This window comes from Rhinichthys klamathensis, unplaced genomic scaffold (genome assembly GCF_029890125.1).
Source record: "Rhinichthys klamathensis goyatoka isolate OS25496 unplaced genomic scaffold, OSU_Roscu_1.1 h1tg000703l_1, whole genome shotgun sequence".
Classification (NCBI taxonomy): domain Eukaryota; kingdom Metazoa; phylum Chordata; class Actinopteri; order Cypriniformes; family Leuciscidae; genus Rhinichthys; species Rhinichthys klamathensis.
In genome coordinates this window covers 280,425-305,000 of record NW_026607124.1, presented here as the reverse complement: position 1 = coordinate 305,000, position 24,576 = coordinate 280,425, and the positions used below count along the sequence as shown (strand labels likewise).

The 24,576-nt window shown below is 38.9% G+C and overlaps 1 protein-coding gene across 1 annotated transcript in view; it reads right to left on the bottom strand.

Moving 5' to 3' along the window:
• Positions 1-304: 304 nt before the first annotated feature.
• Positions 305-24,576, bottom strand: part of LOC130076879 (ATP-sensitive inward rectifier potassium channel 10) — a 41,582-nt gene continuing 17,310 nt past the window's right edge. The window contains exons 3-6 of the mRNA XM_056242162.1: positions 11,939-12,150; positions 10,255-10,386; positions 9,402-9,579; positions 305-776 (exon numbers count right to left, since the gene is read on the bottom strand). Of these exons, the coding sequence (XP_056098137.1) occupies positions 412-776; positions 9,402-9,579; positions 10,255-10,386; positions 11,939-12,150 (887 nt within the window). The 3' untranslated portion in view covers positions 305-411. The remainder of the gene's footprint in view (positions 777-9,401; positions 9,580-10,254; positions 10,387-11,938; positions 12,151-24,576) is intronic.

Genomic DNA, 24,576 nt, shown 5'->3' with positions numbered 1-24,576 from the left:
AACAATACTTCTACAGCATTTGTTAATCTTAGTTAAAATTTATTTCAACATTTACTAATACATTATTCAAATCAAAGGTTGTATTTGTAAACATTAATTAATGCATCGTGAACTAACATGAACATACAATGAACAGCTGTATTTTTATTAACTAACATTAACAAAGATTAATAAATACTGTAACAAATATATTGCTCATAATGTATCATCATGTCAGTTAATACATTACAATAAGGTTCATTAGTTAACATAAGTTAAAGTGTTACCAATAACTTCAATTAATTGATTTTAAGGACATTGGTGTTATGCTACGCAGTTTATCCCATATGCAAAAATCCTGGTTTAAACGCGCCGCTGAAGATTATCAACATATCAAATCATTCTATATTTATCGGAGATAGATTATGTATTTCATACGTTACTAATGCGAACGCTCTGTCTCTCATCGCTTCCCTCTCGGTAGCTTTGCTCCAGGCGCATTTTCTCCGGGTCCGTTTCACGGGTGCCACTGGGCGGGGTCTGTTTGAAAGGGGGCGGAGTCTGTTTAAAAAGGGGCGGGGTCTTAGTTTTCACCACTTTGTCGAAGTATGCGAGATCCGCCACGTATTTTCCCATCGACGAGAGCGACACGATGGGCGGGAACTCGTACCCCCACAGGATCTCCTCGGGCAGGTATGAGGTCCGCACCTGACAGGTGGCCGATGTTGGTTCTACTGTGGAGATCATCATAACCAGCAGCTCAAAATCCACCGGATCGGGTTCTGTCCATCCTCCACCTGATGAGAGTGAGAAACGCATCTCTGGGTCAGAATGATTTGGAATTTCTGTTTTTTCAGTATTCAGTTTTAAAGGGATAGTTCACAAGTCATCCTAGGTGTATGTGACTTTCTTCTTTCAGGCGAATACAATCGGAGTTATAGCTTATTAATAAACACCCTGACGCTTTGAGCTTTATAATGGCAGTGAATTGCAACCAACCGTTTGAAGCTCAAAAAAGTGCATCCATCCATGATGAAAGTGCATCTATCCATGATAAAAGTGCATCTATCCATGATAAAAGTGCATCTATCCATGTTAAAAGTGCATCTGTCCATCATAAAAGTGCATCTGTCCATGATAAAAGTGCATCTATCCATGATAAAAGTGCATCTATCCATGATAAAAGTGCATCTGTCCATGATAAAAGTGCATCTGTCCATAATAAAAGTGCATCTATCCATCATAAAAGTGCATCTATCCATGATAACAGTGCATCTATCCATCATAAAAGTGCATCTATCCATCATAAAAGTGCATCCATCCATGATAAAAGTGCATCTATCCATGATAAAAGTGCATCTGTCCATGATAAAAGTGCATCTATCCATCATAAAAGTGCATCTATCCATGATAACAGTGCATCTATCCATCATAAAAGTGCATCCATCCATGATAAAAGTGCATCTATCCATGATAAAAGTGCATCTATCTATGATAAAAGTGCATCTATCCATCATAAAAGTGCATCCATCTATGATAAAAGTGCATCTGTCCATGATAAAAGTGCATCTATCCATGATAAAAGTGCATCTATCCATGATAAAAGTGCATCTATCCATCATAAAAGTGCATCTTTCCATCATAAAAGGGCATCCATCTATGATAAAAGTGCGTCTATCCATGATAAAAGTGCATTTATCCATGATAAAAGTGCATCTATCCATGATAAAAGTGCATCTATCCATGATAAAAGTGCATCTATCCATGATAAAAGTGCATTTATCCATGATAAAAGTGCATCTATCCATCATAAAAGTGCATCTGTCCATCATAAAAGGGCATCCATCTGTGATAAAAGTGCATCTATCCATGATAAAAGTGCATTTATCCATGATAAAAGTGCATCTATCCATGATAAAAGTGCATCTATCCATGATAAAAGTGCATCTATCCATGATAAACGTGCATCTGTCCATCATAAAAGTGCATCTATCCATCATAAAAGTGCATCTATCCATCATAAAAGTGCATCTATCCATCATAAAAGTGCATCTATCCATCATAAAAGTGCATCTGTCCATGATAAAAGTGCATCTATCCATGATAAAAGTGCATCTATCCATGATAAAAGTGCATCTATCCATGATAAAAGTGCATCTATCCATGATAAAAGTGCATTTATCCATGATAAAAGTGCATCTATCCATCATAAAAGTGCATCTTTCCATCATAAAAGGGCATCCATCTATGATAAAAGTGCATCTATCCATGATAAAAGTGCATTTATCCATGATAAAAGTGCATCTATCCATGATAAAAGTGCATCTATCCATGATAAAAGTGCATCTATCCATGATAAAAGTGCATCTATCCATGATAAAAAGTGCATCTATCCATGATAAAAGTGCATCTATCCATGATAAAAGTGCATCTATCCATCATAAAAGTGCATCTTTCCATCATAAAAGGGCATCCATCTATGATAAAAGGGCATCCATCTATGATAAAAGTGCATCTACCCATGATAAAAGTGCATTTATCCATGATAAAAGTGCATCTATCCATGATAAAAGTGCATCTATCCATGATAAACGTGCATCTGTCCATCATAAAAGTGCATCTATCCATCATAAAAGTGCATCTATCCATCATAAAAGTGCATCTATCCATCATAAAAGTGCATCTATCCATGATAAAAGTGCATCTATCCATCATAAAAGTGCATCTATCCATGATAAACGTGCATCTGTCCATCATAAAAGTGCATCTATCCATGATAAAAGTGCATCTATCCATCATAAAAGTGCATCTATCCATCATAAAAGTGCATCTGTCCATCATAAAAGTGCATCTATCCATGATAAACGTGCATCTGTCCATCATAAAAGTGCATCTATCCTAGGGGTGGGGGAAAAAATCGATTCTTAGATGCATCGCGATGCGGACGTGGACGATTCTGAATCGATTCACAATTGTCAAAAATCGATTTTCAAAAAAATTAAAAAATTTTTAGATATATGTTTATAATAACGTAATATTGACGGAACGCGAAAGACGGAACTCTGAAGCGCGGAAGTGCAGTGGCCGGACCGTCTGTGGCGTGCACGTAACAGACGCGGACGCGATGGCTGAGCGCCAAATCCAAACACCCTCCTCGTTAAAAGCTGACGTGTGGAAATATTTTGGCTTCTGAAGTTGAAGGGGGAAAGGAGCTGGACAAGAGCCACACTAGTTGTAAGCTTTGTAGAGTAAAACTAAAATATTTCGGAAACAAGACACATATGAGAAGCCATATGACACGTTTCCAGCCAGAGGAGGAAAAACACTCGGCTGTAACGTTACCGGTCGTTGTTATATTATTAATTTACTACAAATATGCTGCTGCTAGTTCAGACACACATGTATTTTCCTGTTGGTTCTTTGCAATGTTAATAAAATATATTGTACGTTAATTCTTTATGGGTCATTACTTTCTACTTTTAAAGCAAAGTATTTATAGTCACACACACAAAAAAAAGATTCTGATAATCGATTTAGCATCGAATCGCAGCCCTCTGAATCGTAATCGAATCGAATCGTGAGGTGCCTAGAGATTCCCACCCCTAATCTATCCATCATAAAAGTGCATCTATCCATGATAAACGTGCATCTGTCCATCATAAAAGTGCATCTATCCATCATAAAAGTGCATCTATCCATCATAAAAGTGCATCTATCCATCATAAAAGTGCATCTATCCATGATAAAAGTGCATCTATCCATCATAAAAGTGCATCTATCCATGATAAACGTGCATCTGTCCATGATAAAAGTGCATCTATCCATGATAAAAGTGCATCTATCCATGATAAAAGTGCATTTATCCATGATAAAAGTGCATCTATCCATGATAAAAGTGCATCTATCCATGATAAAAGTGCATCTATCCATGATAAAAGTGCATTTATCCATGATAAAAGTGCATCTATCCATCATAAAAGTGCATCTATCCATGATAAAAGTGCATCTATCCATGATAAAAGTGCATCTATCCATGATAAAAGTGCATCTATCCATGATAAAAGTGCATCTATCCATGATAAAAGTGCATTTATCCATGATAAAAGTGCATCTATCCATCATAAAAGTGCATCTTTCCATCATAAAAGGGCATCCATCTATGATAAAAGTGCATCTATCCATGATAAAAGTGCATTTATCCATGATAAAAGTGCATCTATCCATGATAAAAGTGCATCTATCCATGATAAAAGTGCATCTATCCATGATAAAAGTGCATCTATCCATGATAAACGTGCATCTGTCCATCATAAAAGTGCATCTATCCATCATAAAAGTGCATCTATCCATCATAAAAGTGCATCTATCCATCATAAAAGTGCATCTATCCATGATAAACGTGCATCTATCCATCATAAAATGCATCTATCCATGATAAACGTGCATCTGTCCATCATAAAAGTGCATCTATCCTAGGGGTGGGGGAAAAAATCGATTCTTAGATGCATCGCGATGCGGACGTGGACGATTCTGAATCGATTCACAATTGTCAAAAATCGATTTTCAAAAAAAAGAAATTTTTTTTAGATATATATTTATAATAACGTAATATTGACGGAACGCGAAAGACGGAACTCTGAAGCGCGGAAGTGCAGTGGCCGGACCGTCTGTGGCGTGCACGTAACAGACGCGGACGCGATGGCTGAGCGCCAAATCCAAACACCCTCCTCGTTAAAAGCTGACGTGTGGAAATATTTTGGCTTCTGAAGTTGAAGGGGGAAAGGAGCTGGACAAGAGCCACACTAGTTGTAAGCTTTGTAGAGTAAAACTAAAATATTTCGGAAACAAGACACATATGAGAAGCCATATGACACGTTTCCAGCCAGAGGAGGAAAAACACTCGGCTGTAACGTTACCGGTCGTTGTTATATTATTAATTTACTACAAATATGCTGCTGCTAGTTCAGACACACATGTATTTTCCTGTTGGTTCTTTGCAATGTTAATAAAATATATTGTACGTTAATTCTTTATGGGTCATTACTTTCTACTTTTAAAGCAAAGTATTTATAGTCACACACACACAAAAAAAAGATTCTGATAATCGATTTAGCATCGAATCGCAGCCCTCTGAATCGTAATCGAATCGAATCGTGAGGTGCCTAGAGATTCCCACCCCTAATCTATCCATCATAAAAGTGCATCTATCCATGATAAACGTGCATCTGTCCATCATAAAAGTGCATCTATCCATCATAAAAGTGCATCTATCCATCATAAAAGTGCATCTGTCCATCATAAAAGTGCATCTATCCATCATAAAAGTGCATCTATCCATCATAAAAGTGCATCTATCCATCATAAAAGTGCATCTATCCATGATAAAAGTGCATCTATCCATCATAAAAGTGCATCTATCCATGATAAACGTGCATCTGTCCATCATAAAAGTGCATCTATCCATGATAAAAGTGCATCTATCCATCATAAAAGTGCATCTATCCATGATAAACGTGCATCTGTCCATCATAAAAGTGCATCTGTCCATGATAAAAGTGCATCTATCCATGATAAACGTGAATCTGTCCATCATAAAAGTGCATCTATCCATGATAAAAGTGCATCTATCCATGATAAAAGTGCATCTATCCATGATAAAAGTGCATCTATCCATGATAAAAGTGCATCTATCCATGATAAAAGTGCATTTATCCATGATAAAAGTGCATCTATCCATCATAAAAGTGCATCTATCCATGATAAAAGTGCATCTATCCATGATAAAAGTGCATCTATCCATGATAAAAGTGCATCTATCCATGATAAAAGTGCATTTATCCATGATAAAAGTGCATCTATCCATCATAAAAGTGCATCTTTCCATCATAAAAGGGCATCTATCCATGATAAAAGTGCATCTATCCATGATAAAAGTGCATCTATCCATGATAAAAGTGCATCTATCCATGATAAAAGTGCATCTATCCATGATAAAAGTGCATTTATCCATGATAAAAGTGCATCTATCCATCATAAAAGTGCATCTTTCCATCATAAAAGGGCATCCATCTATGATAAAAGTGCATCTTTCCATGATAAAAGTGCATTTATCCATGATAAAAGTGCATCTATCCATGATAAAAGTGCATCTATCCATGATAAAAGTGCATCTATCCATGATAAAAGTGCATCTATCCATGATAAACGTGCATCTGTCCATCATAAAAGTGCATCTATCCATCATAAAAGTGCATCTATCCATCATAAAAGTGCATCTATCCATCATAAAAGTGCATCTATCCATGATAAACGTGCATCTATCCATCATAAAATGCATCTATCCATGATAAACGTGCATCTGTCCATCATAAAAGTGCATCTATCCTAGGGGTGGGGGAAAAAATCGATTCTTAGATGCATCGCGATGCGGACGTGGACGATTCTGAATCGATTCACAATTGTCAAAAATCGATTTTCAAAAAAAAGAAAAAATTTTTAGATATATATTTATAATAACGTAATATTGACGGAACGCGAAAGACGGAACTCTGAAGCGCGGAAGTGCAGTGGCCGGACCGTCTGTGGCGTGCACGTAACAGACGCGGACGCGATGGCTGAGCGCCAAATCCAAACACCCTCCTCGTTAAAAGCTGACGTGTGGAAATATTTTGGCTTCTGAAGTTGAAGGGGGAAAGGAGCTGGACAAGAGCCACACTAGTTGTAAGCTTTGTAGAGTAAAACTAAAATATTTCGGAAACAAGACACATATGAGAAGCCATATGACACGTTTCCAGCCAGAGGAGGAAAAACACTCGGCTGTAACGTTACCGGTCGTTGTTATATTATTAATTTACTACAAATATGCTGCTGCTAGTTCAGACACACATGTATTTTCCTGTTGGTTCTTTGCAATGTTAATAAAATATATTGTACGTTAATTCTTTATGGGTCATTACTTTCTACTTTTAAAGCAAAGTATTTATAGTCACACACACACAAAAAAAAGATTCTGATAATCGATTTAGCATCGAATCGCAGCCCTCTGAATCGTAATCGAATCGAATCGTGAGGTGCCTAGAGATTCCCACCCCTAATCTATCCATCATAAAAGTGCATCTATCCATGATAAACGTGCATCTGTCCATCATAAAAGTGCATCTATCCATCATAAAAGTGCGTCTATCCATCATAAAAGTGCATCTATCCATCATAAAAGTGCATCTATCCATGATAAAAGTGCATCTATCCATCATAAAAGTGCATCTATCCATCATAAAAGTGCATCTATCCATCATAAAAGTGCATCTGTCCATCATAAAAGTGCATCTATCCATCATAAAAGTGCATCTATCCATCATAAAAGTGCATCTATCCATCATAAAAGTGCATCTATCCATGATAAAAGTGCATCTATCCATCATAAAAGTGCATCTATCCATGATAAACGTGCATCTGTCCATCATAAAAGTGCATCTATCCATGATAAAAGTGCATCTATCCATCATAAAAGTGCATCTGTCCATGATAAAAGTGCATCTATCCATCATAAAAGTGCATCTGTCCATGATAAAAGTGCATCTATCCATGATAAACGTGAATCTGTCCATCATAAAAGTGCATCTATCCATGATAAAAGTGCATCTATCCATCATAAAAGTGCATCTGTCCATGATAAAAGTGCATCTATCCATCATAAAAGTGCATCTGTCCATGATAAAAGTGCATCTATCCATCATAAAAGTGCATCTATCCATCATAAAAGTGCATCTGTCCATCATAAAAGTGCATCTATCCATCATAAAAGTGCATCTATCCATCATAAAAGTGCATCTATCCATCATAAAAGTGCATCTATCCATGATAAAAGTGCATCTATCCATCATAAAAGTGCATCTATCCATGATAAACGTGCATCTGTCCATCATAAAAGTGCATCTATCCATGATAAACGTGCATCTGTCCATCATAAAAGTGCATCTATCCATGATAAACGTGAATCTGTCCATCATAAAAGTGCATCTATCCATGATAAACGTGCATCTGTCCATCATAAAAGTGCATCTGTCCATCATAAAAGTGCATCTATCCATGATAAACGTGCATCTGTCCATCATAAAAGTGCATCTATCCATCATAAAAGTGCATCTATCCATGATAAACGTGCATCTGTCCATCATAAAAGTGCATCTATCCATCATAAAAGTGCATCTATCCATCATAAAAGTGCATCTATCCATCATAAAAGTGCATCTATCCATGATAAAAGTGCATCTGTCCATGATAAAAGTGCATCTATCTATGATAAAAGTGCATCTATCCATCATAAAAGTGCATCTATCCATCATAAAAGTGCATCTATCCATCATAAAAGTGCATCTATCCATCATAAAAGTGCATCTATCCATCATAAAAGTGCATCTATCCATGATAAAAGTGCATCTGTCCATGATAAAAGTGCATCTATCTATGATAAACGTGCATCTGTCCATCATAAAAGTGCATCTATCCATCATAAAAGTGCATCTATCCATCATAAAAGTGCATCTATCCATGATAAAAGTGCATCTATCCATGATAAAAGTGCATCTATCCATCATAAAAGTGCATCTATCCATGATAAACGTGCATCTGTCCATCATAAAAGTGCATCTGTCCATGATAAAAGTGCATCTATCCATGATAAACGTGAATCTGTCCATCATAAAAGTGCATCTATCCATGATAAACGTGCATCTGTCCATCATAAAAGTGCATCTGTCCATCATAAAAGTGCATCTATCCATGATAAACGTGCATCTGTCCATCATAAAAGTGCATCTATCCATCATAAAAGTGCATCTATCCATGATAAACGTGCATCTGTCCATCATAAAAGTGCATCTATCCATCATAAAAGTGCATCTATCCATCATAAAAGTGCATCTATCCATCATAAAAGTGCATCTATCCATGATAAAAGTGCATCTGTCCATGATAAAAGTGCATCTATCTATGATAAAAGTGCATCTATCCATCATAAAAGTGCATCTATCCATCATAAAAGTGCATCTATCCATCATAAAAGTGCATCTATCTATGGATAAGACAATTTTTGGCTGAGATACAACTATTTGAAAATCTGGAATCAATGTGCAAAAAAAAATAAACATTGAGAAAATCACCTTTAAAGTTGTGCATTATGTTCACGACTGTGCTGCATCCATTTACAAAAATAAATGTTTTATATATTAACAGTAGGAAATTGACAAAATATCTTCATGGAACATGATCTTTACTTGTGCTGATTTTCGGCATAAAAGAAAAATCGATCATTTTGACCCATACGATGTGTTGTTGGCTATTGCCACAGATACACCCGTGCGACTCGTGACTGGTTTTGTGATCCAGGGTCACACTTGGTGTTTTTGGATTGTGACCCGTACCCGTGTCGGCCCAGGCTTGCAGCGGGCTCTCGTCATCGATGGTGTGGTAGAAGGTGAGGGGGAGGATGAGGAACGGGCTCTCGCTCTCCGTGTCCACGCTGAAGCTCACGTTCTTCTGGTCCAAACGCACCGTCTCTCCCTCCTTCGGCACACACGGCTGTAAAAGCTTCCCTGTCACCTGGAGAAAAATTACATTTGTCTGCAAAGTACTCTCAATATTTCACTTCCAAGACCTAGTGAGCTGTCTTTTAATATGGCGTATTAATGCACCATCTGGAGATTTCCATGCACTCTCAAAAATAAAGGTTCTTTATCTGCATTGATGGTTCCATGAAGAACCTTTAACATCCGTTGAACCAATAAGGTTCTTTAGAGAAATGATCATGCCACAGAAGAACCAAAAGGTGCATCTCTATGAAAACCCCATTTTGGAACCTTCATTTTTATTTATAATATTGTGTGAAACCAGTTCTAAATGGAAGACGTCATAATTATACTGCCTCTAGAGCATTGCATGTGTCCTTTGTGATGAATGCAATCTCAATTCATTCATTGCAGAAATGAATGCCAAAAGAGAGAAATGTTCATTATAAATGTAATTATTCAAAACTTAAAAGTATAATCACAGTTAAATCAATATTTGCGAGTGCTGTATATGTTTATGCTTATTAGAATTTCTACATGTAGCTTATATTTTAACAAAGAAAAACGGCATCCACAACTGAGTGTTCATGAGCAAATATGTAATTCAATTTCATTCTGTTCTGTGTTCTCTGGTTGTGTGAAAAATCATTAAATAAATGAATCAGTAACTGGTGACCTTGATAAGAAGTGATAATTCTCCTCCGGTTACCTGGCAGCCCAGCAACAGACTTTTGCGCATGTTGGCAACTCGTATCATGAGACACGGTCGGCCGTCGTGATTGGCTATCACTGCGTGTTGACTGAACCGAATCGTCCCACCACGTTTTTTCGGCCGAGCCACCTAAGATAGATATATAGAGAGAGAGAAGAAACATGCAGCAGGTGAACATAATGAACCCTGTCACAAACATATCTGGGTCATATCTAACCCCAAAATATACATATTTAAATAATAAACACATCTGGATGCACAACAAAAACGAGAACCGTGGCCCATTTTCCCCCATTTTGTGTCCCACCCCACTTCTCAAACCAAAGTTACACCCTTTTTGGGGTTAAATGTGCTGTTGAAAATAATGTAAATGTGTCCAAAAATGGTGTAAGTGTGCATTTACTCATCTCACTTGCACAAAAAAAGATTCAATATTCCTAAAAATGAATAAAATCATTGAAATGCAGAATCAGAATACTATACAAACCTCCAATAACTAAATATGTTAAATAAAACATACAATTTTATGCATTTAATCTTACTTTATTGTCCAATGTACTTGCTACTGACCTTCGATGATTCAGTTAAACCATAAGCAGAAATGACAATAGATTTCTTTGTTTTTTATTGGTAAAGTAAGTGTTAAACTTTGTTCTCCTGAAGCTGAAGGTTTGCTTGAACGGCGCCCTCTACTGTGCAGGAGTGAGTCTGCATTTCCTTCAGCTTGAGGATTATTATTTCACTTTTGGTGTGAAAGGGTCTTTAAATTTACCCAAAAATAAAACTTTTTTTTAGCCGAGCCCAGGTGAAAAAAAAAGTAATGTAACGCATCACGCATGACTTTTCTAAAAAAAAGTATCTAAGTAATGCAATTAGTTACATATTAAGGGAGTAACGCAATATTGTAATGCATTACTTTTCAAAGTAACTTTCCCCCAACACTGCTGATGTGATGTAAGCCTAAACTTGACATAAAATGTAAACTTGTCCATCAAATCAGGGGTGTGTTACAACGCCGTAACTCGCTGCTTCACTACTATAGTATGATGCATCGTTGAAGAAGTCCACTATAGTCTCGACTGTCTCCCGAAACCTATTTTGTCACAAATTGGTCGTTCAACCACGTTGGTTAATGATGTCACGCACGTGGTGGAGTTTTTTTTTGCTTTATTTCCAGATTCAATCATAGACTCGTTCTTACACTAGAGCTCGTTCGCACATGCGCACTCTTCAAAAACGGTGCTTTAAATCTCTTGACAAACTCAAAGACGTAAATGACATTTGTATGTATTCTAAATTAAAGACACGGGTTGCACTGAATGTCAGAGTGCTTATTTTGCTCAAGATCAGGATTTATTGAGTCCACATGTCATGCAAACTAAACTCTGCTTCTAACCGCAGCTCGAGATCTGTCGCTCACACACACAACTCTGCGATGCTGTTTGCGAATGTTCATTGTAACGATGGTTTCGGGAAACACCGACTCGTTGAACTGCTGATAACGACACAGTTGGCTAACGACGCTTTCGGGAAACCCCTGATTAGTTGATTGAAATGTTGTTCCAGAATCAGCTAAAGATGTTGATACAGGATCATGTTGTTCTTGGTGAAATCACGTTCACCATCTCTTTGACTCCCGGACGGCGTGTAAGTGTGTGTGTGTGTGTGTGTGTGTGTGCACCTTGGCAAGGAACGTTCCGGTGATGAAGATCTCCATCGCGGTGGTGATGAGGAGCTGGAGGATGAGCAGGACGATTGCAGACGGACAGTCTTCAGTAATGCACCGGTACCCGTAGCCGATGGTGGTCTGTGTTTCCAGGGAGAAGAGGAAAGCCCCCGTCAGCGTTTGCATCTGCATCACACACACACTGTGGTTCGCTGGAGGATCGAACTCTAGAGGAAGAAACGCCAGACACGAGCACCTCGGTTACATAGGGTTCTGTTTCGCTGGAGTCATCTCTGGCTTTTCGTATCATGCCAACACTGTAGCCAAGTCAGCTTCATTTATACAGCGCTTTAACAATATATAGAGTTTCACAGCAGCTTTACAGTGATAACAGGAGATTACAGTAACAGAGATTGTTTAGGCTTTACAGCAGCTCTAGAATAAAGTTATTGTCCAGATAAAGTTAGTTTTGATTGATTCACTTCCGTTGTAAAGATCATTAGTTATTAACTTAGGGGCCGCTAACACGACACCGCTCTCACAGAAAACTTTTAATGCGTTCTGGCCGTTCATTTACACACAACAGTGCTTGGAGCTCGAGAACGCAAACTTTGAAACAGGTCCAAGTTTTGAAAAATGTTGAAAACGTTATCCTCTCCGTGTAAACTTAAAAAAGTGAATCTGTGAAAATGGCGACGGCGTGCACATGCGTATTACGTGTTTAGTCTATAGGTACGTGTGTTTGAGAGAACAGAGAAGGCCTTCACAGGGAGGGACTAGTGACACTTCAGGACTGCGGTGTTGTCGTGTCCAGTGAGTGTGTGTGTGTTGTCGCCGTGTCCAGGCACAGGTCCTTCATCAGATCTGGAGTGTGTGTGTGTGTGTATGTGTAGATGGATACGGCCTGGATCCGGCAGACTACTGTAAACCTCGGGATAAACAGAGAGAATAAAGGCTGATTTATACTTCTGCGTCGGACCTACGCCGGAGCCTCTACGCTATAGACTACGCGTTGGTTTTCATTTACACTTCTGCGTCGTTGTCCGCGTTGACGCGCAATTACACATGCAGAGGGAGCGCGTGAAACCCGGGGAGCGGTTCTGACAGGCCAATCACAGCGCTTGCGTCTGCGTAGAATTGACGCGTTACATTTTTGGAGAGGTGCACATCAGCGTACGCGAGTTCGACACAGAAGTATAAATTGGGCTTAATATTAGCGTAGACGCCATCCTTATAATGTAACGAGTACATCAGGATTTATGGGAAGTGTTCCCGGTTCCGGCTGAACTAATCTATGCAGCCTAACATTTTACATGATTTGAATAATAGAAATGTATAATGTTCTATATCCCAGGTAAAGGTGGCACAGAAGCGCTTCTGAAGTGTAATTTTGTCAGACTGATCTCATGAAATGGCGTATGGTGTGTATGACACGCCAATTCGTATTTCCATTTTTGGCGTGCTATCAACACGCATAATCGCTTTTCAGCGTGTTTATCAACTCCGTTGACTTAACGTTACATTACTGTATATATAAATATGACCTACCCCAACCCTGTACATAAACCTACCCGTCACTGGGGTTAATACCATTTATGAGTGTTCCCCTACCATCCTAGGAAAAAAATTTCGCTCCCCAGATGTAGATCTACATTTTGCTTTGTTTCGCTCGGACATTTAACGGCGTAGACATACACGCATATGCGCGGATAGCTTAAAATGCGTATAGATAACACGCCACTTGACTTGAAAGTGGCGTGTATGTTTACGCAAAGTCATGATGCCATGTTGATTTTGTTGTATTTACACAGACTGTTTAATGTTGCTCAGAGGTGGCATGAATGCATTTACATGGGTTTCAATTTTATCTTCTGTTAGAACATTTTCGGTGGAGGTTGGGGATTTTTCTTACTCTCTAGTACCATTAACTTGTGGTGTACCTCAGGGATCGGTTTTGGGCCCGCTTTTGTTTTCGTTTTATTTGCTCCCTTTAGATTAGATTTTTCGTGAGCATGTCATTCCAAATGATAGGGAATCAAATCCTTATCATTTAAAATGTGGATGATACCAAGTTTTTCCTCCCTTTGAAACATGGGGAAAATTACATGCACTTTTTGTTGGACTGTCTTTCGGAATTAAGATGCAGCGAACTAAATCTAAAACAGAAACTGAAGTTTTTGGACCAGCATCTATTATACAGATAAATAACAATCTGGGTCTTTTATCTGTGAATTCTCATGCTAGTAATTTTTGGAGTGATTTTTGATAACGGCCTAAAATCTGATAAACAAATCATGAAGAGTGGCTTTTATCATTTCAGATCCATTTAAAAATTGAAAGCATTTTTATCAGGGAAGGATTTTGAGACAGTGAATCATGCTTTGGTTTCCACTTGGTAGGATTACTGTAACTCACTGTACCTCGCTTCTTACTGTAACTAGAAAAGGGGAACATATTTCTCCTGTTCTGGCTTCACTTCACTGGTTGCCGGTTGAGTACCGTGTTAATTTAAGGTTTAATTATATGTGTATAAGGGGTTAGATGATCTGACTCCACAATATATTACAAATTTTCTTTTGCCTTCTGTTACGACCAACTCGTTTAAAGCCGCAACATGAAAGAGGGATCAACTCAAAAGTTCAATGAATGAAAAAAAAGATTTTATTCTCTTTAACAAACATAACAATAACCACTCATAACAAACATAAGTCTAAGGAAAATGAAGAAACAAAGAAATAAACAAAATAACTACAACAAAATATTAAAGCTACATGATATAATGATAAGTATAAGAAAGAAAAGCAAATGAGATGTAGAGAGCAACTCCTGTGAGAAACTATCCCACAGAGAGTGCCTACCAAATGAAAAACTCAAACACTTAAATACTAAATTTCCTAATTAACAATTAACATGGGGGAGTGACTCAAAACTCCCACAGACTGCCACCATCAGGTAAGGAGTACACTCAGGGTCGTCACACCTCCCATTCCAAAAAGAGGTTCCCTAAAGAACCGACAAGGAAAAATGAATAAAAAACAAAATATGAACAACAGCAAAATTTCTGTATAGAGATTTCGCACAGAAACATCAGGGTCGTTTATACTCATCTCCATAATCCCGTTCCATTTCACTCCTTGATCTCCTGGGCCCTAGGATATCAAAAGAGGGACAGAGAGAGGGAGAAAAAGAGAAACGCACAAACGCTACCAAAAACAAAATTTACGTACGTGAAAGAGCATCGGCAATCAAATTATCCTTGCCGCGGATATGTTTGATCGAGAGATGAAAAGGTTGTAAAATAAGACTCCATCTCATAATTCTTTGGTTTTTACCACGCATTCGATCTAAAAAAGGTCAAAGGATTGTGATCTGTGAAAACTATGATAGGACCACAAATGGAGCTCAGATAGACCTCAAAATGTTGAACTGCCAGCACAAGGGCTAAAGCCTCTTTTTCAATGGTCGAATAAACCTGCTGATGGCGATTAAACGTTTTTAAAAAATAACTAACCGGATGTGAAATTCCATCAGTATCTTCCTGTAAAAGAACCGCGCCCGCACCAGAGGCACTGGCATCAACTGCAAGGAGAAACGGTCTCTTAAAATCAGGTGCAGCGAGTACGGGAGCGTTGGCTAACAGGGCTTTTGCATTATCAAAGGCACTCTGGCAATGTTCTGACCACTGGAATGGTTTCTTGGGACTCAATAAATCAGTTAAAGGAGTAACTACACTGGAAAAATTCTGACAAAACCCTCGATAGTATCCTACCATTCCCAGAAACCGGCGGAGTTCACGGCGGGTACTAGGTGTAGGAAAACTGTTAATAGCATCCACTTTAGCATTGATTGGTTTCACACAACCCCGACCAACCACTTTACCCAAATAGGTCACGGTGGCTTTTCCAAACTCGCATTTGGCAAGGTTAATCGTTAAATTGGCTTTTGCCAGACGTACAAAAAGTTCTTTAATTTGGTCAAGATGTTCGGACCAAGAAGAACTAAACAAAACGACATCGTCTAAGTAAGCTTCGCATCCTGACAACCCAGACAATACTCGATTCACCAACCGCTGAAACGTAGCGGGAGCATTTCTGACCCCAAAAGGCATAACGGTGTACTGCAGGAACCGATCAGGTGTAACGAAAGCAGACAATTCCTTAGCACGAGATGTCAAGGGCACCTGCCAGTAGCCTTTCAAAAGGTCGAATTTGCTGACAAACTGGGCAGAGCCAACACGATCTATGCAATCATCAATTCTAGGTAAAGGGTAACAATCAGGTTTTGTCAGCGTGTTAAGCTTCCGGTAGTCAGTGCAAAAACGATAAGTATTATCGGGTTTACTCACAAGAATGCAAGGAGAGCTCCAAGAGCTAAAACTGGGTTCTGCCAAATTATGAGCAAGTAAGTAAGCTACCTCTTTCTGAAGCAACTCCCTTTTTACAGGGTTTACTCGATATGCATGTTGTTTTACAGATTTAGCCACACCAACGTCAATGTCATGTTCAATGACATGAGTTCGGGTAGGAACATCAGAAAAAAGAGAGGGGAATGAACTTACCAATGTAATTAGGTCAGTCTTCTCTGATTCAGACAAATGAGACAAATAAGAACTCAAATTAGCAAGAACTTCAGAATTGTGGAGTCGCCCTTCCACTACTCCTCTAGAAGGACCGTTAATTTCATCCCCAGCTATGGGACCTAAATTTTCCCCCATCTCCTCAGATACTTCTGAAGTGCTCTGACCAACAGTAGTTGACACAATATCTACAGACAGAGAAGTCATAGTTGTCGTATAAGATTTTAATAAATTTATGTGACAAACCTGTAGTTTCTTTCGGCGGTCAGGCGTGTTTAACAGATAGTTGTTGTTAGGAAAACATTTTGAAATTGTATAAGGTCCCATAAACCTAGCCTGGAAAGGACTAGTCAAAACTGGTAACAATGCCAGCACTTGGTCACCTACTTGAAACTCTCTAAATTTAACCTTGCGGTCAAACAGTTTCTGCATCTTCCCCTGAAACTTACCTAATTTTCGTTGGGCGATAGCTCTAGCTTCGTAGAGTCGGTAACGAAAACTGCTCACATAATCTAAAACATTTTCTGGCGGACGAGAAGTCTTCCATTCATCGGCCAAGACAGCAATAGGGCCCCTGACAGTGTGTCCAAACACTAACTCATTAGGACTAAAACCTATGCTCTCTTGTACGACTTCACGGATAGCCATGGTTCGAATTACGTGGGAGCCAGTGGGAGCTGAGCACCCATAGAGAGAGGATGAGCTCCCATGAAAGCAGTAAAATCCTACACCTGTGGGGGCTCTAAAAATCCTCAGCACCATTATTTTAAATAACAAATAAAGCACTTTTTCCTTCAATATATCGAGGCATATTTATTAACCCTTTCGCACGTACCGGTGTGATTAGAACGGTCGGTGCATCACGTGATCAACTGCTAAATTCAAACGTGCTGGCGCTGAGACAGAGACGGACGTGCTCAGTGCTGTCAATTGACTACGTTTACATGCAGCCAAATTTCGGGTTATGGTCGGGTTAAGGTCACTATTCGGGTTTCTGAAACATTAGGGATAACCCGTTTACATGCGTGAGCAGAGAGAGTCACTCCTGTATACATGGAATTGCAATATTCCGATGTAAACGCGACGCGCGGTTAGCGTCTGGACGTACGGACAACCTTAAGACGCAATATGCGTCATTTCCGATTCTTCTTCCTGTATCCAAAGACAACAACAACAGCAGCACGCGGATAATGAATAGTTCGGGGCAGATAGCGATCGCCTTTGTTTGCGCTTTGGTGCTGGTAACATTACTGACCTCGCTCCAAAAGTATGCTGTGCTGCGTCTCGCCATGTTTACTTCCGGTATACTGCACGCGGGTTTTTGTATGCGCCGAGAAGTTTCTCTACTCAAAAGACCAAGATTCCTTGCGAATAGAACATGCGCAGAACACACATCACTATGGGGATATGCCGATGCGCGTTTACATGACCAAAAATTCGGGTTAGAAAAGGGGTACCCCAGGTATAATATCCCGGTTTTTAAAATCCGGGATATGAGCATATTCGGGTTTTTGCCGGTGTTTACATGGCCGTTCGCGACCGGGTTATTGCTAATATCCCGGGTTTGAACGGGTTATTGGCTGCATGTAAACGTAGTCTATTCAGTGTTTTCAACCACATAATGTTTATTTTAGCTTTCAGACATTTAAATACACATAAGTAGCCTACTAGCAAAAAAAAAAAATTTGGGGGGACGCTACTAGTCCCAATCAGTATTTTAAGATGACAAAATTGTCCCCACCAATATTTTAGCGAACTCCTTTCAGGGCTTTTCCTGCATATAGAAGTACGAGGCAGCCGCCTCCGGCTCTCGACGAAACTCGGACAGACAGTCACATGCAGACACACTTTTTCCACCGCGGCGGTTCTGTTGCGGGTTCCCGGCCGGTGCCAATTCTCAAACCGTAGCCTATAGTTTGCCGATAAGCTGCGCGGATCATAATCCGCGGGTCGGGCGAGCCAAATAATAAAAACATTACATTTTTGAGGGTGGATGACAGATAAATCATTATAATGTGTTGATTTGAATAAAGACACGGAACTTTCGAATGGTAAAACACATGAGCGTCACTCTTTTACTTTCGTTTTCAACAACGTAATTCTCTTTAGAGAAAACCAATCAAGGAAAACATATCAGTGCATTTAATACAGTTGTAATTTTTCAATGTAAATTATTTGATTTGATTTGTAACAGCCTACTGTCTTATTATTCTGATTTAATGTATTGATCAAATTAAGGAATATTTTAAATGAAAGATGGAGCATACATAAAATTAGAGGGAAAAATGCCCTATTATAAAGGTAAAAAAGTGTTTGCCAACAGTGATGTAGTGAAACATTGACAATTTAACTTTGAAGGGAGTAAAAAGCCTCTGTTTAGGCTATTAAGGAAATGTAATTTTGCCCAAATAAGACCTTTTAATTTAACTAAATGTTAATTTTAAATCAGCCTACTTCAGTGTGATGTCTTACCATATTATCATGCTTAACATTGAGAATTTGAATAATTGTAATGTGATGATCAGATTCAGATATCTAAATCAAAGAATATCATAGGTTTGGGGGGTTGGATTTTTAACAGTGGATTCGGGTAACTCAAAGTGCACCAGATTAATGAATTTAACTTTAAAATGTACAAAATTTTCTTCCTGGGGGGGGGGGGGGGTATAGAGGTAGCCTACCGAACTCCACCCACAAATATACTGTGGGAAACACAATAGGCTATATGATGGTCTATGAAAAATACAAATTAAATTATCTTAAAATACATGATAAGGATTTTACCGAATGAGATTAGTCTAGGGGAAGATGTTCTAAAATTTGGTTTGTATGATCCTGCCCTGTTCTTGACAGTAAGTGTGTGTTAAGTGGAATTATCCTCCTTTCTGACTTTTCACATTATTTCACCATGCATGGGCGTATTTTTGGTCATGTTATACCTCGGTTGCTGCTTGTTGTAAAGTAAAAGTGAATTAAATACCAAAGGATACCACTTTGAAGAGCCCATTCTTTGCCATGAGGACATAGTCATAGCCTAGCAACAGGGTGATATAAGGTGGTTTATTATTTTCGTTACTCAACTCCTGTATTAATAAACGTTGAACTCAAAAGAATGAAGTGTAGTGTTAAGCAATTTATTTATCCCACACACCACGCCTGCTCATAGGCTACTTTTTTCTCTTTTTTTAAAGAGACCCCCACAAAGATTAAATCATAATTCGAACCCTGCGGATAGCTAATAACATCCAAGGGAGTCCTTCTTCCCAGTCACAGTCAAGTTCAACACAATATGATCTCAAAAGTGATTTCAGAGTGTGATGGAATCTTTCTAGCGCCCCCTGACTCTGAGTATGATAAGCACTTGAGACGTTATGTGTGACTTTAAGTTGTCGCATCACTTTAGAAAATTGTCGGGACATAAAGTTTGACCCTCGATCAGACTGGATAGTTTTCGGAATGCCGAAAATAGACATAAAACTTGTCAACGCCTTTAAAATCGATTTAGTAGTAATAGATCTCAAGGGGTAGGCTGCAGGATAACGTGTGGACTGACACATTACAGTAAGTAAATAAGCATGTCCAGCCTTAGATCGTGGTAAAGGACCCACGCAATCAATTATCAAATGTTCAAAAGGAGTTGTGACCGCAGCGATAGGCTGTAAAGGAGCCAACGGAATTTTCTGGTTGGCTTCCCGGTCATTTGACATGTATGACAGGAGCGTAGATAGTTAATCACATCACGTTTGACCCTAGGCCAATAGAATTCTCTCAAAATCCTGTCATAGGTCTTTCGTACACCCATATGACCAGCGACGCCCTCATGAGACAGCTGCAGGACGGCTTGACGAAAAGTAACAGGAACAACAATTTGGATCTTAGGATCTAACAAAAGGTCAGAACGCATAGGTTGTTTCCTACAAAGCAATCCATTTCTGAGGAAGTAGACAGAAAATGAGTTCTGGTCATCTTCATTCACCAAAGAAAACAGGTCTTGGAGGGTGTCATCAGACTGTTGTTCTTTAATTAGTTCATCTCGAGGTACACTATAAAGTGGAGATAAAGAACAAGCATTAACACAGTCAAAAGAACTTTCAGAAATGGAATCAGATTTTTCCACATTGTCAATGACAGACTGTAACTTAGACACAGGGATCTCATCTTCAGTATCAGTACACACAGGATTACTTCCTGGCTGAGAGGAATCTACAGAAAAAATTAAAGTATCACTAAGAATATTTTCCCTTTCGTCTGATATTTTCTTGGCCTTGGCTCGAGTTATCGCACATGCAGGGTATAAGTTATGATAGTCAGAGGAGTCATACATTTTTCCTACAACAGGAACTACTATAGGCGGAACCCCACCATCTGACTTCTCCCACACATTTCCTCCTGCCAGATCATTTCCAAGTATGAAGGTGACTCCAGAAACAGGAAGCACTGAACGGACTCCCACAACAACGTCACCTGACACAAGCTTGGAATTAAGATGAATGCGGTGTAGAGGAACTTCCATAAATCCCATCTCAAACCCTCTTACTAATACTTGAGTTCCAGTAGCAGTACTATCAGACAAAGGCAGAAGTCCCTCCAATAAAAAAGACTGCGAAGCCCCCGTATCTCGGAGGACACAAACAGGAACAGCCCTCTCAGAGCCAGGCAAAGACACGGTCCCTTCTGTAAGAAATGGTGCATAATCATTACAACTTTTGACATTATCCACCTCAGAGATATTCTTTTGCATTTTCACAAACTGAGCAGGACTGTGGTTTTCACATGATGCAGAAATTAAACCAACTGTTTTAGCTGATCTCTCCTTTTTCTTAAGAATCATGCAATCAGAAATTTTATGTCCTGCCTTTTTACAATAAAAGCAAACAATCTCTCCTTTAACATGTGTAGCAACAGCATGATCAGGAGAAAAATGAGAAGCAACACTTTGACGTACAACAGTTGTTTTGCTCTTACCCAAAACGCTGGACTTGGGTCTATTCAGTTCATTTAAATGGCTACTCAAGCCTCGGTGAGTAAGTACAAATTCATCGGCCATACGAGCAGCATCCGACAATTTACTCACCTTATGCTCATTCAAATACATAGCGACAGCATTTGGTACGCAATGTTTAAACTCTTCCAAAAGTATCAGCTCTCTAAGTTGTTCTTTAGTGCTTACTTTCATTGAAGTAGGCCTACACCAGCGATCAAACTAGTTATTTTCTCTCTAGCAAATTCAAGATAAGTGCACTTCTTAGATTTAAAAAAAAAAACCTTCTAAATCGCTGACGATATGCCTCAGGTACTAATTCATAGGCTTGTAGTAGTGCAGATTTAACAGTTTCATAATCACGGCTTTGCTCAACAGTTAACGCGGAGTACACTTCCTGTGCTCTCCCTGTTAAAACACATTGCAACAATATCGTCCAGAATTCTCTGGGCCATTTTAGTGACTCAGCGACACGTTCAAAATGAGAAAAATATTTCTCTACCTCTCTCTCTCAGAAAACGACGGAACCATCCTAATGTTTTTAAAAACATCAAAACCAGGTGCAGCAGAGACTGATTCATATGAGTCGGAAGCTCGAGTTTCAACTGTTTTTGCAGTCATCTCCAACTCAAGTTTCCTTAACTGAAAATGTCTTTCATCCTTTTCTCTTTCAAACTGCAACTCCAATTTTCGCATCTCAAACTGCAGTTGTAATTTCCTTACCTCAACATCTCTATCTATCTCTTTCTCTTTTAAAACACAAGCATCCCGCTCGGCACGAAGCTTTTCCGCATCAACACATAACTGCTTCTCTTGTAAAGACATCTCACTAAACTTTACATTTCTGTCAGTATCATCAAAAGGAGACATTAAAGACTCATCAGGGTTAGTGACTACATCTCTTACCTCTAAAACACCCCGCTCGAAAAGTGCGCTTTTCAAAGTGTTCGTCAGAGTTTCTTTAAGCTTTTTAACGTTACTCGTTAACTCCACGCCAAAACGATCAGCAATCTGCAACAACTCTTCCTTTGTGCATCTCTCCAGTAATATTTCTGAAGGAAACGCGAAGAAATCTTCGACGACTGAGGTAATTCTTGCTAGAACAGGGGCTCGTTCTTCGTACGTCGCTAACTCAGTTAGCTGGATTTGATTGTTGGCGATTTGGCATGATCTTGGATCGTTTGGTTCTTCGAAGCTCATCCTAGACTTGCTGTCATAGCAACAGGTGCGCTAGCTTGAACCTGCTCGTGAGCAGGCTTATTTCATGTTGGATTAGATCGCGCCTTTATAAGCGGAGGTGAAACGAGAAGTCTTTAACGCAGCGCGATAGTGTACTTTTTGAGAGATATAATTTTTCTCATGACTCGTGAGGATGTCATTTACATCAATTATTTTTTGGAAACGCACATTAAATGTTCGACTCGTCGGAGTCGGCCTTTAATAACAGCACAAACTGTGTGCATTGTCCTGATATTATTTGCGAGTGGCTCTTTTCCTTTATTGGAGACGCGGAGAACTTGATAAGTGCTGTCTGTCGTGTCATTCACAAAGTTTACCCTGGCGCTCAAGCAGTTTTTAGGGTGTTTTTTTTGTGGCATTTCCAAGCCAGTTTAGACCCAAGGTTGTAGGCTATAGCAGGTTTTTTTTTGTTTTTTTTGCCAACGCAGGTATTATAATTTTTAATGAAGATCATGCAATCATGAACATGCCGATTAATATGACACAGATATGTCCCTCAGGCTTCACTAATGTGATTGGTCAATAGACTGTACACATGTTCCCATCAAGGCCTCTATGAAGGGGATTTTGTGAACAGAAAGGGGGATCACAATGTAAATGTGCAGCCAAGTTACTATTACAATTCTTAATATTCCAGATTAGTAATATTATATCAAATTTAAAAAAAGGCAGTTGACAGACTAAAATCTCTAGATGGTGTGTGACTGTTCCATCACAAATGTGGAAGCACAGAGATTCACATTTATCCACATTACTTGAACATGGTAAGGAAAAGTATAAATATCAAGCTCACTGTATTACATACACAGTTACAATGCAGCTCTAGCCAAGAGATGGTCACACAATGAAATGAACTTTGGCCAACTTAAGGGAAGATTTCAGTGTCTGAAAAGCCTGAGGGTTGCACTTGACAGGGCCTGTGACATTACATGTGCCATATTACACAACATTTCCACCATCAGCAAAAATATAAAACATTTCATTAAATGTTTAATAAAAGACAAGACAAATATGCTTAGTTCTTTGATTTTTTATTTAAATTGTTCTTTGTAAAGAAAAGCCAGTGATCAAGTCATATTTTGCCTGCAATAAGAGATACTATGCAAGGTCAGCAATAGTACTCTGTGTGAAATAATATATTAGCACTTACTCTGAAGTTCCTTTGAAGTAACTCTATCTCTAACTCTATAGTGCCAGTTTTTTTTTTCTTTAAGTTGTCCCCCCCAAAATACTCTATTTTCTAGGGGCAGGGGGGCTTGGGTTAAACCTGTCAACACAAGCCTTATGCAACAAAAAATAAAAGGAAAAGTATACACTGCCCACCTCTGTATAACTGCTTTGTGCAGACTCTTCTGCAGGCCTTTCTGTAGATGTGGACTCCTGCAACACATATTGCATTCAGAAATAATAGGTACTCAAGTGTAAATTAAGTTAAGTTATTTAAAGATACTTTCTCCAAAAGACAGTCATCTGAGAGAGTTTCTTCACTGTCCTGTGCATTGGTGGGGAAATGGGCATTACAAAGTCTTGTACTTTCTTCCCTTTTGATGTAAAGTTTGGAAAAGTCCACTTACTGCACATGCTTCAGCCACTTGGAACAGATAAATGTGTTGGTATTTAAAACTGCACAAAAGAGGAAAACACAATTTCATTACAATGAAGTACACTGGGGGAAATGTGATCAATAACTCATTTTTTTATTTTTATTAACTAGGCTACATGTAGTTTCACACATGCACACTTTCACAAGTAAGCAATTCATCACTAGGCCTACTCAAGGTGTAACAGTTGATATGACTGGACCAGCCATTGGGATTATAGGCCTATAGTGCAGCAATAAAATATTTTACAGTGTAA